The 14,065-nt window shown below is 39.7% G+C and overlaps 1 protein-coding gene across 1 annotated transcript in view; it reads right to left on the bottom strand.

The window, feature by feature from the left end:
* Positions 1-14,065, bottom strand: part of kmt2ba (lysine (K)-specific methyltransferase 2Ba) — a 64,245-nt gene that overhangs the window by 30,513 nt on the left and 19,667 nt on the right. Inside the window, exons 7-10 of the mRNA XM_034160391.1 lie at positions 5,481-5,542; positions 5,060-5,287; positions 4,404-4,513; positions 271-1,200 (exon numbers count right to left, since the gene is read on the bottom strand). Of these exons, the coding sequence (XP_034016282.1) occupies positions 271-1,200; positions 4,404-4,513; positions 5,060-5,287; positions 5,481-5,542 (1,330 nt within the window). The remainder of the gene's footprint in view (positions 1-270; positions 1,201-4,403; positions 4,514-5,059; positions 5,288-5,480; positions 5,543-14,065) is intronic.

Below are 14,065 nucleotides of genomic sequence, written 5' to 3'. Positions count from 1 at the left end.
TTTAGTATACCAGAGCAGCTTGTCATGTTTACATGTTGCTATTTTTATGGCCTTAGATGCTAATAAAGTATTTTACCATATGTAAGTCACAGGACCTCCAAAGCTAGTACATTGTAACTTGTAGTTCAGAAAATATGGTATATTGTTTTAATAATTTCATTATCACTTCAGCTAAATGTAACAGCATTAGCGGAGCTGGAAGGCAAACGTCTGCAAATTTCACATACACACCAGAAAGTTGCAAAGTATAAATTACTCCTAACAACCCACCTTGAAGTCCACACGAATCTTGTGTTTGCTCTGCAACACGCCTTTTTGGGGAAATCCGTTAGTTAACCCCACCAGGGTGTTCATTGAAGCATAGTCTGCAGGATTCTGGGAATGAAGGACAAAGTGTGCATCAGTTCTCTCACCGTTTCGGAGCACTCTCTCTTTTACAGAAGCATCCTCCTCTTCTTCAGGTTGACTTCCTCGTTTGTCCTCTTGTTTTTCTTGTGCACATGTTTGCATCTCTGTGTCTGGATCAACAGTCTGGGGCAGCACTTGCACAGGACTGTGTGCTCTTTTATCTCTGTCAACTTTATTTGCCTCATCGAATTCATCTAGGCGCTGTACTTCGGACTCAGAATGTTCCTGAAAACACAACTTTGATGAAAGCTGTGTGGGGTGCTGGATTACTGTGACATCTGAGTGGAGTGTGGGCTCAGGATGTTGCTGAGGCGAAGATGAAACACTCTTTTGCAAATGCAAAGCTGACTGCATCACGGATGTTGGCAAATGTTGCAAGGATAAAAGCAGAGCTTTTTGTGGTGACTGCAATGTGGACTGTGATTTAAGTGGAGGAGCAGTCTGTATTACAGGCTGGCAGGAATTTGGAGGTGACTGTGTTTTGGAATGTGATGACTGTGAAATTGGCAGGGTTACAAACTGGGAATTTGAAGAAGACTTGTTTATGAAATGTGATGAATGTGAAACAGATTGGGCTGCAGGATGGGAAAATTTTGTTTGTGACTGTGCAGTACACTGATTCAGACAATGAGATATCTGCCATGACAATGATCCAGCAGACTGCAGGATAAACTCAGGCAGACGGTATAAGTGTATTCGTAGCTGCCGCTGCAGCTTCGGCAGTGGGTTCCTGGATGAGCTGCTTTCTGGGAAAGTTTTTCTGGGTTCCATCTCCTTGGTTTTCTCCTGTTCCTGTGGAGGACGGGACTGCCTAAGCCAACCAGCAACATAGTTCAAACATTATCTAAACCTAACTGCATGCAAAAAAACAAGAAAAAAAAAAAGAAGAAGAAAAAAAAACTGGAGCAGAGAAAGAAGCAAAATAATACTAATAATAAAAATTAGGGTACTACAAGTCTGGGAATATGTTAGCAGAAAATGTAAAATAATCAGAAGTAAAACACTTCAGCAAATGTATTCACTCTTATTAGATACACAAGTGATTCTCAAACTGAGAAGGAGGGGGGCACAAATCCGGGGGAAGGACAAGCACAGCCTTCAATCATATAAAATGTCTTCAAACGTTAACCAAAATTAAAACAGGATTAATACTTTGCTGCTTATATACCTGATCAGATCTGCAGCATCCTCACATTTTTTTTTTAGCTCTAAAACTTGTTCGTGCAACTGTAACTTGCATTTTTCCATTTGTTCAACAGAAATATGACCAAAGCTGTCATAGTGGCAAACATGACAGATGTGTTTGATAATGTTACTTCAAAGAACAAAACTTTGTACAAACATAGGATAGGCTACTCAAAAGAGTTCACTTTTGAAGGGCCATATTAAACATACTTTCAAAATACTAGAAGTCGAAAATGTTTCAAAAAACATAAACCCCCCCCAAATCCAACGACTCTGTGCTTTTTGGTTTAAATAAAAAGTTGCTACTGCTCTGCAGTGTACACTTGTGTATGTGACAACTTTAAACAAAACCAGCATCACTAACAACACAGATGGGGAGCATTAAAGTCTAAGAGTAATTAAAAATTATGCAGAATGATAGAATTATTAACCAACAGGATATGATGGTGAAAAAATTCAATGTTTTTTTTCTAGACAAGAGTCATCAGGAGAAGACATATCCCCCCGGTCCCTACAAATCAGTAATACAACATTTCAGGGGATCACCCAAGTACACCCTTATGCTAAATATGAAAGAAATTGGTCAACTGGGGGAGGTGACGGTCTCGTGTTTAAACTTTGGGCTTGAGACCAGGGGATCCTTAGTTCAAATTCCAGCCCGACCTGAAAATCACTAAGGGCCCTTGGGCAAGGTCCTTAATCCCGTAGTTGCTCCCGGTGTGTAGGAAGTGACTTGTATAGCAGCACCCTGACATCGGGGTGAATCTGAGGTATTGGTGTAAAGTGCGTTGAGCGCCTGATGCAAATAGAAAAGCACTATATAAATGCAGTCCGTTTATAACTGGTTCCTGAAATATTACGCAAACAAAGGTGGCAATGGCAATATCTTGAGTATCTTGCTGACCTTAAAATTGACCCCAAGGTCACTGTAGTCGTGGTATCGAGGAATCACCCAAGTACACTCTTATGCTAAACATGAATGAAAATGGTCAACTAGTTCTTGAGATATTGAGCTAACAAGTGAAAACGGATGGCTAGACAGACACGTTGATTGCTATATCCCCCCCCCCCCCCCCCCCCCCCCCATTTCATACCAGGGGATAAAAAACATGCAAGAGCTCCAACAGTTATCAATAAGCTATGAAAGGCAACAATTTTCAAATTTACAAAATTGGTCGTTGCTTATTTCAAATAATGTATTTGACATGCCAAGCCATTTGGCAACACAGTAATGTTTTGCTAGTGACTTAATATTGACCCATTTTGCAGCACAACAGCTTTTGTTTTTTAATCACTGAAACACTGTTAGAAATTGCTGGTGGCTGTCTGCGGACAGTCATAAATAGAAGACACCTATAATATGGATTGCTCAGCCTGAGATGAGTTATGTATATAACAAATCTGGAGGCACTCTGCCCAGTAGGCAAAAAGTGTACCTGAGGTTTTAGTGGAGCAGGTAAGTATGACTTTTAGCCAGAATTTTTCACTTGGCGATACAAGCATCAGATTTGGCATGAACATTCAGTCATAGATAGTCCAAACTATACCTGTTTGGAACTTTGTGATCAGACACAATGTGGTACAGCTTTCAGTATAACTGTAGTATAATTTTGACCCCTGTGTAATTCTTCACTGACCCCTAATAACTGGCCACCATATTAGATTTTCAAGTGGCCAGCACTTTTTTCCCCCCAAACACTGATTTATGAAGAACATTCATGCCAAATCTGATGCCTGTATCATCATGTGAAGCACTGTTGCAGTTATCTGCTGCACTATTTGGTTTGTTTTTTAAAAACCAATAACTCACCTCACTCACACGCACGGCACACCCCCTAAAAATTCAGTACATAATAGACTACAAGAAATCCTTTGGTGTGTACTGTGTTTTGGGTTGAAGCTCTGTGCCAAATTTTATTGCAATGCAGTGTTCTCCCCAGACAATGGAGGAATGGCGTTTTATAGTGTTATCACAGTGCCGTTATATTCAATGCATCTAAAACCAGTCAAAATGACTTGCAACGCGCTATACTAAAAATTTCTGGGGAGAACCCTGCAATGCATCATAATGAAGCAAAGGGGAAACCTGGAAACCTCTGTTTTATAGACACACAAAGACATCATCCATTAAGAGTAAATACATAATATTTATTTTCAAAAGAAACATATGTGTCCTGAAAACATGATGTTTAGTACATGCAGATTTTTTTAAAATAGAGGAAAAAGAAGGAAGATTAGTAAGAAATTACAATAAAATAAATTAAAAGGAAGGTAGACACCCAGGAGAGCCAAGTATTATTTGGAAATAACTTAAAATTTGTAAACCTGATGAGTTGGATATTTCCATTTAAATACAGGGCTTAAATACTTCTCACATTACTTCAATTAGCAAACACCAACTATTAAGCTATCAGCAAATAACTTTCCAAAAATACTGGCCCATGCCTGATTATCAGTGTTGCCACAGTAACTTTGAAAAGTTACTTTATTAGTTACTTTATACAGTTATGTCATTAGCATCAGCTGAGTGTAACTAATAAAGAAACTAGGAATCTCACTTGGTTATTTTTAAGATTGAGTACTTAGAAAAGTAACCATTAGTTACTTTGCTGATAATTCAATCTTAAGAGTAACCAAGTTAGATTACTAGTTACAAGTTGTAGACAGCTGCAAATAAAGTAACTGCATAAAGCTGCTAATGAAGTAACTGTATAAAGTAACAACAAAGTAACTAATAAAGTAACTTTTCAAACTGACTGTGACAACACTACTGATTATGAAGGTAAATAGGGAAAAGTGTTGGATATTACCTTGACAGCTTTGGGTCGAGCAAAAGCTCCTTTGAAGAAAGGTCGACGATACTTCAGAGTCTCACTGCGAAGGTCATCCAGCACTAAGCCACCATCTTGTGGATTAAAATCTTAGAAGAAGAAAGCCAGATCTAAGAACCAATTCTGAAAGTTTGCCCCTTTTAGGCAATCATATACAGTGGAACCTCGGTTTTCGAACGGCTCTCTTTACAAACAAATCGGTTCACAACTATATTTTTTGAATGAAAAATACATCACTTTTCGAACTAAGTCTTGGTGCACAAACACCTCTGCCACAGTAGGTGGGGGCAATGCACCGTTGGGTTGTAATCCACCAATAAACTTGAAAGAGGCAACAGCAGCAAGACAGTCTGTCTTTAGTTGTTTATTAAATCATATTTTTGGGTACTGCGCAGTGGTTCTCCTAACAGTTTACTTTGTTGTCATCACTGATTGATATATATACACACGCACACACACATTCAGTGAGAAGATTCATTTTAAAGTGTTCGAAATCATAATGACCATGTAACCATTTCACACAGATCAAAGGGTAGTCACATTAAAGTGTGTCTTATCAGTTCAACTACGCATTTGTAAATTAAATGCATTGACAAATCAGATGTGACAAACCCAAAACTAAGAGCCTTGCTTACTTCGACTGCTACATGCACCGGCAGCTGGTGTGACTGTGGATTGAGCTTCTTCATCATCCTCATCGGATTCAGACTTCAGCAAACTGCTGTAGGATCGTGGAGCAATGTTCCGCAGAGAATGTTTCCTTTCTCCCAGCATCACATTGGATAGACTCTGTCTCTCTATTCCAGACTTAAAATTCGCATCTTCACTAGTTGACATCGAGTCCGAAAACCACTTCGCCTGGACTGAGACAAAGGAACCTCTGATTAACTGGCTACACAAACTGAATGTTGGGAGCATTGTACTATTAGAGTAAAAAGCAAAATGCCACTTTGGTGGTGTATACACACACACACACACACACACACACACACACACACACGTAAGCTCTGACAGGTCATTTAAAAACAAGGAAAAACTGTAATCATTCAGGCATACATTTCAGTGGTTTGAAGAGTCGCTTCAGCTTTGCTTTCTCAATCCGGTCACATCTTTTGTATCTGGTGGCAGAAAATAAATGTAATTTTAACATCCATTGTAATTATCTTTGAATACTTCCTGACTCTTCAGCCTTTCCTTCATTAGCTACAGCAATCCAAATACTATACATTACTGAAACAAACTGAAAGCATTTTCAAGTTTCACTTAAAAAGCGCACCTGTAAGAAAAAAAGTAGCCCAGTTTGCTCTTGTAAATATGGCAGTGCAACACATAAATCCTGATAGTAGTTTGCCACCCTCCACCACAGTTTAGTTAGCCCATTTATATTGTATGCAACAAGCTTTCTGTGCTACCGAGAGCCATTACATTTAATAATGAGACTGCTTCCACCACCTGACAGAAGGTTGTAGAAATGTAACCTCCAAACACCTGCAGAGAGGTGGAGATGATGTGATTAGTCCCTGCTTGTAAGCATACAAGATAATGCAAAGTGTAATCAAGACTTCTGTACAGAGTTTACGCTTTATGGCAGGGGTCAGCAACCCGTGGCTCCAGAGCCGAATATGGCTCTTTAAGTCCTCCACAGTGGCTCCCTGTACCTTAACGGCTCTGTGTCTGTGAACTTTTTTTTTTGTCCTGTGTGACAGCGTCTTTTAATTTGAAAATCTCAGATAATGTCAGACACTGTGTCGTTGTGATGTAACTGTAGCACCTTTGCAGGGAACCAATCACACAGGGTACTTTCACAAAGGTGAGAACTTTGTTTTTGGACTCAGACTCAGGATTTTAACCTAAGTGTGGAGCAACATGTTAAGAAGAAGAAGAAAACAAAACTATGGAGCCACCTTATTTCTCGCTGCACTTTCACTACCAGTGAGATATTGACAGTACCGTCCTGCTCACAATATGTACGTGTGTCGGCGATAATTATACTGAATTTATGAAATGATGAGATTAAATAAATAGTCAAAATTCCTTAAAAAATGAGAATATATAAATGCACTGAAAAAATCATGCATACACGTGTTTAAAAAAAAACATGATGTGGAAAAACTCTGCAGTGATGTTCAGAAGCAGAAATCACATACAGCAGGTGAGAACTCTGAACTTTAATAGGCTGTTATTTTACAAAGGTATTTATTTTAGATCTTGAGCTGATGTAGTTGTGTTTTATGTTAAAGCAAAATGTGACAGGAAGAGAAAAAAACAGGACTTCCATTACAATAAAATGAGCTCAAGTCATAAAAATAAATAAATAAAACCTGTCTTGTTTTTTATGTTGCTTTTCAAAGTTATATGCTTTATTTATTTCAAAGTATGGTATCTCTTGTTTTATTCTTATTTATTTTCAAAGAATATCGGGAGTCAAATAAGCAGGGGTGGTGGCCAAGTGGTTTGTGCACTTGTTTCAGTGTAGAAGGTTCCCGGTTCAAACCCTCCCCCTGCCACATTTCTCTACGTAATGTGGAGTTGCATCAGGAAGGGCATCTGATGTAAAACTTGTGCCAATTCACTGGCTCTTATGCAATGCCTGGGGGACTATGGGGAGGTTTCAGGGTGTAATGTTAATGAGGGGACATCAGAAGAAATGATAAATGGTAAATGGACTGCATTTATATAGCGCTTTTCCATCTGCATCAGACGTTCAAAGCGCTTTACAATAATGCCTCACATTTACCCCGATGTGAAGGTGCTGCCATACAAGGTACTGAGTACACACCATATATAGTTAAACTGTATATAGAAAAATGTGATAGCTGTGTTATCCTTATTCATTCATTTTAAAGGTCAAATATGTTTTGTGGCTCTAGAAGAATTTTATTTGTAGAAGACTGGACAAAAATGGCTCTTTTGACAGTAAAGGTTGCAGACCCCTGCTTTAGGGTGACAATTTTTTTTTTATTCAATTTAGTCTGTGATCCAAATTATTGCTATTTTGTTCTTGTTGTCGCCACAAGATAAACTTTAATATCTTCTTTAAAATGGATCCCTTATGCAATAATAAATTTCTATAATATTCCAAATTTCTAGCTGGTGCTTCCAAAACATATGTAGTCTATAGTTATGTTACACATACTCTACAGAGGAAAGGAAAAAAAAATTAAAAAAATTCACAATATTTCCATCACGTTATTTGGGGTTTTGAACATTTTAGAGGCATTTCTGGGCCACTGGAGAGACCTAATTTCATGAATTTCCATTTTATATTTTTTCGTATGTTGGAGTATGTGGAAGTCTTACTGTAATAAAAGAATCTGTCTATGTAGACCTTTTTTCTGTGATACCTGCCTAGTGCTACAGCACATGTACTTACTATAAATGCCACAGCAATGGATGGATGTCACTGAAGTTGCCAAAACTATTCTTCAAGTGTCTTTCCTTAACCTGCAATGACCTCTGAAATACACTGGAACATCATCCAAGTATGTGTAAATCATTTCAAGATATTAAAAACCATCAAAACAATATTTGTGGTATGAAACAATTACTTTTTCTAATGCTTACAAAATTACTGCCCCATAACAAATCACACCATGTACGTTTGCACACCATATACTTATGCCAGTCACCAGGAAAACCCCACAGGCACATATAGCATAGTATAATTGAAAAGCACACATCCTGTGCACCAGCTGTACCACAGTCTATGAAATTCACCAAAATAAAAATAAAATTGATGCAAGCCGATTTCAGCATGCGGGCAAAAATATATTTTGCCATTTTTTTATTGGTTTATCTATTAAAGCAGGGGTGGGCAATCATGTGCCATGAAGGGCCGAGACATTACAGGTTTTCCTTGCTACCAATCACATCAGCAGGTGATTTCATTGACAACCAGGTGTTTGTGTTAAGGGGAGAAGCTCATCAGCAATCCACCTGCTGAGGTGATTGGTTGCAAGGAAATCTTGCAGTGTCTCGGCCCTCATTGCCCACCCCTGTATTAAAGGGTAAAAACTGAAGGAAATCAACTGTAAGGCCTGAAAGAAGTTTCTGTACAAAGTATTTTAGCCATAAGGTCAAGTGAGAGGGGAAGTGTTGGCTTTTTAAATACCTGAAAGACATTGGACTCGTCGAGATGATTTATTACTGCTATAACAGACTGATGCAGAAGGTGGCAGCAATGCAACAATAAGGATGCCGGCTGCCGTTATACACCAAAAAAGAAGGGTTCAGTTTCTTTTTCTAAACTGGGTCACGTTTTGAGGAAAAAGTGCGTTTCGTATCAAAATAAAGCCATAAAATACCTTTAAGTGTTTGTATGAATGGAATATAGAAACCAATTTTGATGAACATCCGTACAAACGCTGGTTTTGCAGCCCTGAATTTCACTTCAGTACGTGTACAGTATAAATAACTGCACCACACTTAAAAATTTCAGTGACTGTAAACACATTTTAATTGCATGAAAAGAATTATTGGACCCGCACGTGAGCACTGGATGTTCAGTCGCTGTGGGCTTTGGGGCTCACTGTGCCTCCTCTGCGCTCATTCTGGACCCAGCAGCACATGATTAGTCCGTTTAATATTAACTTTGGTGACATGTTTCTTCGTCTTGCAGTGCTCTTCCAAGGTTTTGTTAATGAAATCCGAACATAACATGCAGAGAGCTTTACCAGGGAGCTCAACTTTGCGGACAAATTCACAGATTTGTCCCATCCACGTCCACCTCCTGCTCCAAACATGTCCACTTAAACCTTTGTTTTTTTGTTTTTGTTATTTTAACACCACTCTCAATGTCTTTAGCGCAGTCTTCATCCTCTCTCTCTGTAATTTTGGCCATGTTAAACGCGGCTCAACAGCCCAAACTTGCAGAAAATCAAAATGTCCATGTTCTGGTACTTTCAGTAACTTTTGATATGACAGATTCTGATTGGCTGAAAGGTTGCTGTTGTAGAAAAAGCAACCAATGACACTGCCCGTTTTAACTTGCAGTTTCAGCAATGCAGCTGCATATGAGGAAAGGATTAACAAGCACGACTGGCCCCGCTGCACCCCCCCGGAGAATTCTCATCCCTGCACTGAGCATCACTTATCAGTCTGCTGCTCTCTATCTGCACATCTCTCTCACTCAAGACAAACATGCCAGACCCGTGAAGCTACCTCAATTCTCAGTAGGCAATAAAGTTGCTCTCTCTGCACTTCAGGGAGGAGAATGCAGCGATAACAAGCAGTCAGTTTGTACCTAAATGTTATTGTTGGAATAATAATGTATTTGAAATGACAGAAGCGCTGCTCTGATTTTAAAACAAAATGCAAATAACATGCCAATTTGGTGGCATTTATATAAAATAACATAAACTATAACAAAATATTTAATAATGTGACATGGATGCACATTTGAGAACTTTCCAGGAGATGCCAGTGTTCAGCACATCTTCCATCTGATAGTAAAGTAAATCCCTTCGGCTCAGGGTTCTACCCACAGTGGAATAAGAGCGCCGCACCTTGATACTCTCATCATAGCGCTGTTATACTGTGGAGCCATCTCGCTGTGTTTTTTTTATTTGATTCATCAACCGTTGTCAAGTTCACAGGGTTCCTGCTAGCGTTACAAGAGAGTAGTGGGCCATTATGCTGCTGCTTGAAAAAAATGATGCTACAGGTGGGCCGTTACATTATTTTTGAGGGTGTGCAGTGGAAAATTATCTTTTTTTTTTTTACGTTGATTGTACATTGATCACTGCTTCTGACTCAGAAGCAGCAGGTACAATATATTCTATCGTATTCTTCAACTTCCATCAAAGGCATTTAAGATATCCCTCGTCACTGTTCTGCTTATTAAAGTCATTAAAAGGGACTCTTTTCTGTTGTTGTGGGCAGAAGTGAGAATCGTCCACTCGTTTCACACTGGAGTTTTTACACGTTCCTCATTAACGTGACTTTTTCGTGGGGCAGCCCATGACATGGTCCTCTGGGGTGGACTGCTCCCTTTATATCTCCTGGTTTGCCGGTTCGTAAACTGAAGTTACTGTCCCTCGTGAAGAAAAATAAAATAATAATAATATCCTCCGCTCCGTGTGTGTGTTGTGGGATTTGCTGCGGCTCTCTGCCGAGTAAAGTTGAAGATCCGGAATGAATAACTTCAGAGTGAATTGCTGGTTTAAAATCAAATGACACCTCTTTCCAAACGTTATAATACAGACAAATTAAAACCAAACAAAACAGTGTTTTCCCTAAAATGAGACATCCTTCATTCTTTATGAATTACCCTGATCTTGACGTGCAGAAGGCGGGAGCAAGGCCGCAGCTCAGGGACCATCAACAAATTACCCAGGTGAAGGTCAAGGTCAAGGTCAGGTTTATTTATAAAGCACATTTACAAACAGTCAACACTGCCCCAAAGTGCTGTACAATAAAAGGAATTAAAATTATATTTAGTTAAATACAAGAACAAAATACATCAACAAGACAATAAAAGATGTGGCAGTATTCAGCTCATCTTGTGTTAAAAGCCAGTGCAAAAAGATGTGCCTTTAAAAGAGTGTTAAAAGAGTCAACTGAAGGAGCCAGTCGGACATTTAATGGCAGAGAGTTCCAGAGCTTGGGCCCCGCAACAGCAAAGGCTCTGTCTCCCCTGGTCTTCAGCTTAGACCTGGGACAGACCAGTAAACTCTGGTCCGCAGAGCTCCTCCTGGAGTGTGCAATGACAGCATATCAGATAAATAGAATGGGGCTTGACCGTGAATTGATTTAAAAACAAGCAACAAAATTTTAAAATCAATTCTAAAAGCAACAGGTAACCAGTGCAGTGAAGATAAAAACAGGAGAAATGTGTTGGTGCCGTTTGGCTCCAGTGAGAAGACACGCAGCTGCATTTTGCACCATCTGGAGGCGATGCAGAGACGACTGATTAAGACCAACATACAGAGAATTGCAGTAGTCTAAACGAGACGTGATCAAGGCATGCACAACCTGTTCCAGCTGTTTTGGGGGGCAGATAACGCTTGATTTTACGTAAAAGTCTAAGCTGGAAGAAGCTTGTTGTGACCACTGACTGTGTTGATCTGCTTCTCGAATTTAAAAGAGCTGTCTATAAAAACACCAAGGGTCTTAGCAGATGAACGACAGTAGGAGGCAAGTGAACCAAGGGCAGAAAGGTCAAGGTCACCAAGGACCACAATCTCTGTTTTGCTTTCATTTAGATTAAAAAAGTTTAAAGACATCCAGTCTTTGACTTCTTGAAAGCAAGTCTGTAGGATGGCAGATGAGTTTAAGGTTCAGAGGTAAATAAATCTGCACATCATCAGTAAAGCAGTGAAACTGAATGTTATATTTCTTAAAAATTGATCCCAAAGGAAGCAAATAGAGCGAAAATAAAACTGGCCCTAAAATTGAACCTTGAGGTATTCCACAAGTCAAAGGGGCTTTCTGTGATGCAAAGGGACCAAGGTTTACAGAAAAGCATCGACCAGTCAAATAGGACTTGAACCATTTGAGCACTGTGCCATTTAATCCAACGCACGATTCAAGGCGAGATAAGATTTGGTGGTCAACAGTGTCAAAGGCTGCAGTTAAATCTAAAAGCACAAGTACGGTTGAGCTTCCAGAGTCCATGATTAAAAGAAGATCATTGAAAACTTATAAAAGAGCAGTTTCAGTGCTGTGCAAAGGTTTAAAACTCAGTTATGCCAAATGCAGTAAGGTGCGACTGTAATTGAGTATAGACCACCTTTTCAAGTATTTTAGATAAAAATGGCATCTTAGAAATGGGTCTATAATTAGAAAAAATAGCAGAATCCAAATTATGTTTTTGTAAAGAGGGGCTGTATTATGGCCTGTTTAAAGGAACAAGGAACAACACCAGAAGTCAGAGAGGCATTAATCAACTGTAAAATACAAGGGCCAACTGAAAGGAAAGGTGAAAGGAAATGCTTTGATAAAAAAAAAAACAACTCAATATTGTCACATTTACAACTTGAAGTGCTGCCAAACTCACATCACACATCACTGAACTCCCTCTGGTTGTACTACAGCACTTAGATTGGAAAAAGATACACACTCACACACACTCATCTTCAACCTCTTACTCCAACCAAGGGTTGCAGGGAGCTGGAGCCTATCCTGTTGTCATGGATCATGAGGCGGGGTACACCCTGGACAGGATGCCAGATACTATTATATAATTTCAGGAATTTTATTTATTGTAATAAATCTGAAAAAAAATCTCAACAACCTTTTATTTATTGCTTGGAATGCAACCAAACTCGCATCACACATCAATGAACTCCCTCTTGTTGTACTACAGCACTTAGATGGGAAAAATAAACTTTTAAATCATTTTTGGGATTTTTTATTCAATAAATTTGAATAACATCTCTAACTTCATTTATTGCTTGTAGTGTAGCCAAACTCCCATCACACATCAATGAGCTCCCTTTGGTTGTACTTGGGGTGAGAAAAAGGTTTTGGTCGGTTGTCTGTATTACAATGCTTAGAAAGAGTTGTCATTTGATTTAAAACGGTGATTCGTTTTGAAGTTATTGATTCCGGAAGGTCGAATCTTTGATTATCTTTCCAACTTTACATGTAAAAGGTAAAATTTGGCAGATTTATAGTACAAATTCTTATGTATTGTGCAATAAATAACATCCTATCATAAGAAGAACTTGGTGTTGGAATTTTTCTTATGTCTTTTAAGTTGTATATTTAGAGAAGACTAAAGGCTGAAGTTGCAGGAAATGGCCTCCATTTGAACTTGAAACAGTCAACATCCTAGAAAGAGCTTCCCCCTCTGGAGGACCTACACCCCTGGCGGCGCGCAACGTTGCTGCCAGTGGGTGCCGGGTGATACAAGGTCTGTCCGAAAAGTACCGGACCTTTTTATTTTTTTCAAAAACTATATGGATTTGAATCATGTGCGCTTGCATCAGCCAAGCTTGAACCTTCGTGCGCATGCGTGAGTTTTTTCATGCCTGTCGGTTGCGTCATTCGCCTGTGGGCAGGCTTTGAGTGAGCACTGGTCCAGCCCCCTCGTCAGATTTTCATTGTCAGGGAAATGGCTGAGCGACTGCCGCTTTGCGCCATGAAACTTTTTTCAGAAACTGTGTGAGACAGCCAGGTGGAAACCATTCGGAAAATTCAGATGGCTTTCGGTGAAGATTATATCAGCGTCACACAGATTAAGGACCATTACAACCGGATTAAAGACAGCCCACACCGGCGGAGGGCGCGCCGCACTCCAAGCGGCCATCGACAGGCTGAAACGACCAGATCATTTCCAAAGTGAAGGCTGAGTTGATCCGGCACGTCGTGTGACTACCAGAGAAATCGCAGAAAATGTGGACATCAGCACTTTTGCGGCAGATTCCACTGTTACAGGAGATTTTGTAATGAAAGACATGCGGAGGAATTTGCGCATCGGGACGGAGCCGCTAATGGCGCACAACAAACACCTCCATGTTGGAAGTCTCACAGGACATGTTGTGACATGCCCAGGTGTTACACAATTTCTCGGATACTCACTCGACTGAAAAGCCACCGAAAGCCGTCTGAATCTTCCGAATGGTTTCCAACACGGAGTTGTTTGTTGTGCGCCATGAGCAGCTCCCTCCCGACGCGTGAATTCCTCCGCACATCTTTCA

The sequence above is a fragment of the Thalassophryne amazonica genome, chromosome 20 (assembly GCF_902500255.1).
Source record: "Thalassophryne amazonica chromosome 20, fThaAma1.1, whole genome shotgun sequence".
Taxonomy (NCBI): domain Eukaryota; kingdom Metazoa; phylum Chordata; class Actinopteri; order Batrachoidiformes; family Batrachoididae; genus Thalassophryne; species Thalassophryne amazonica.
This window is presented reverse-complemented; position numbering and strand designations above follow the sequence as displayed.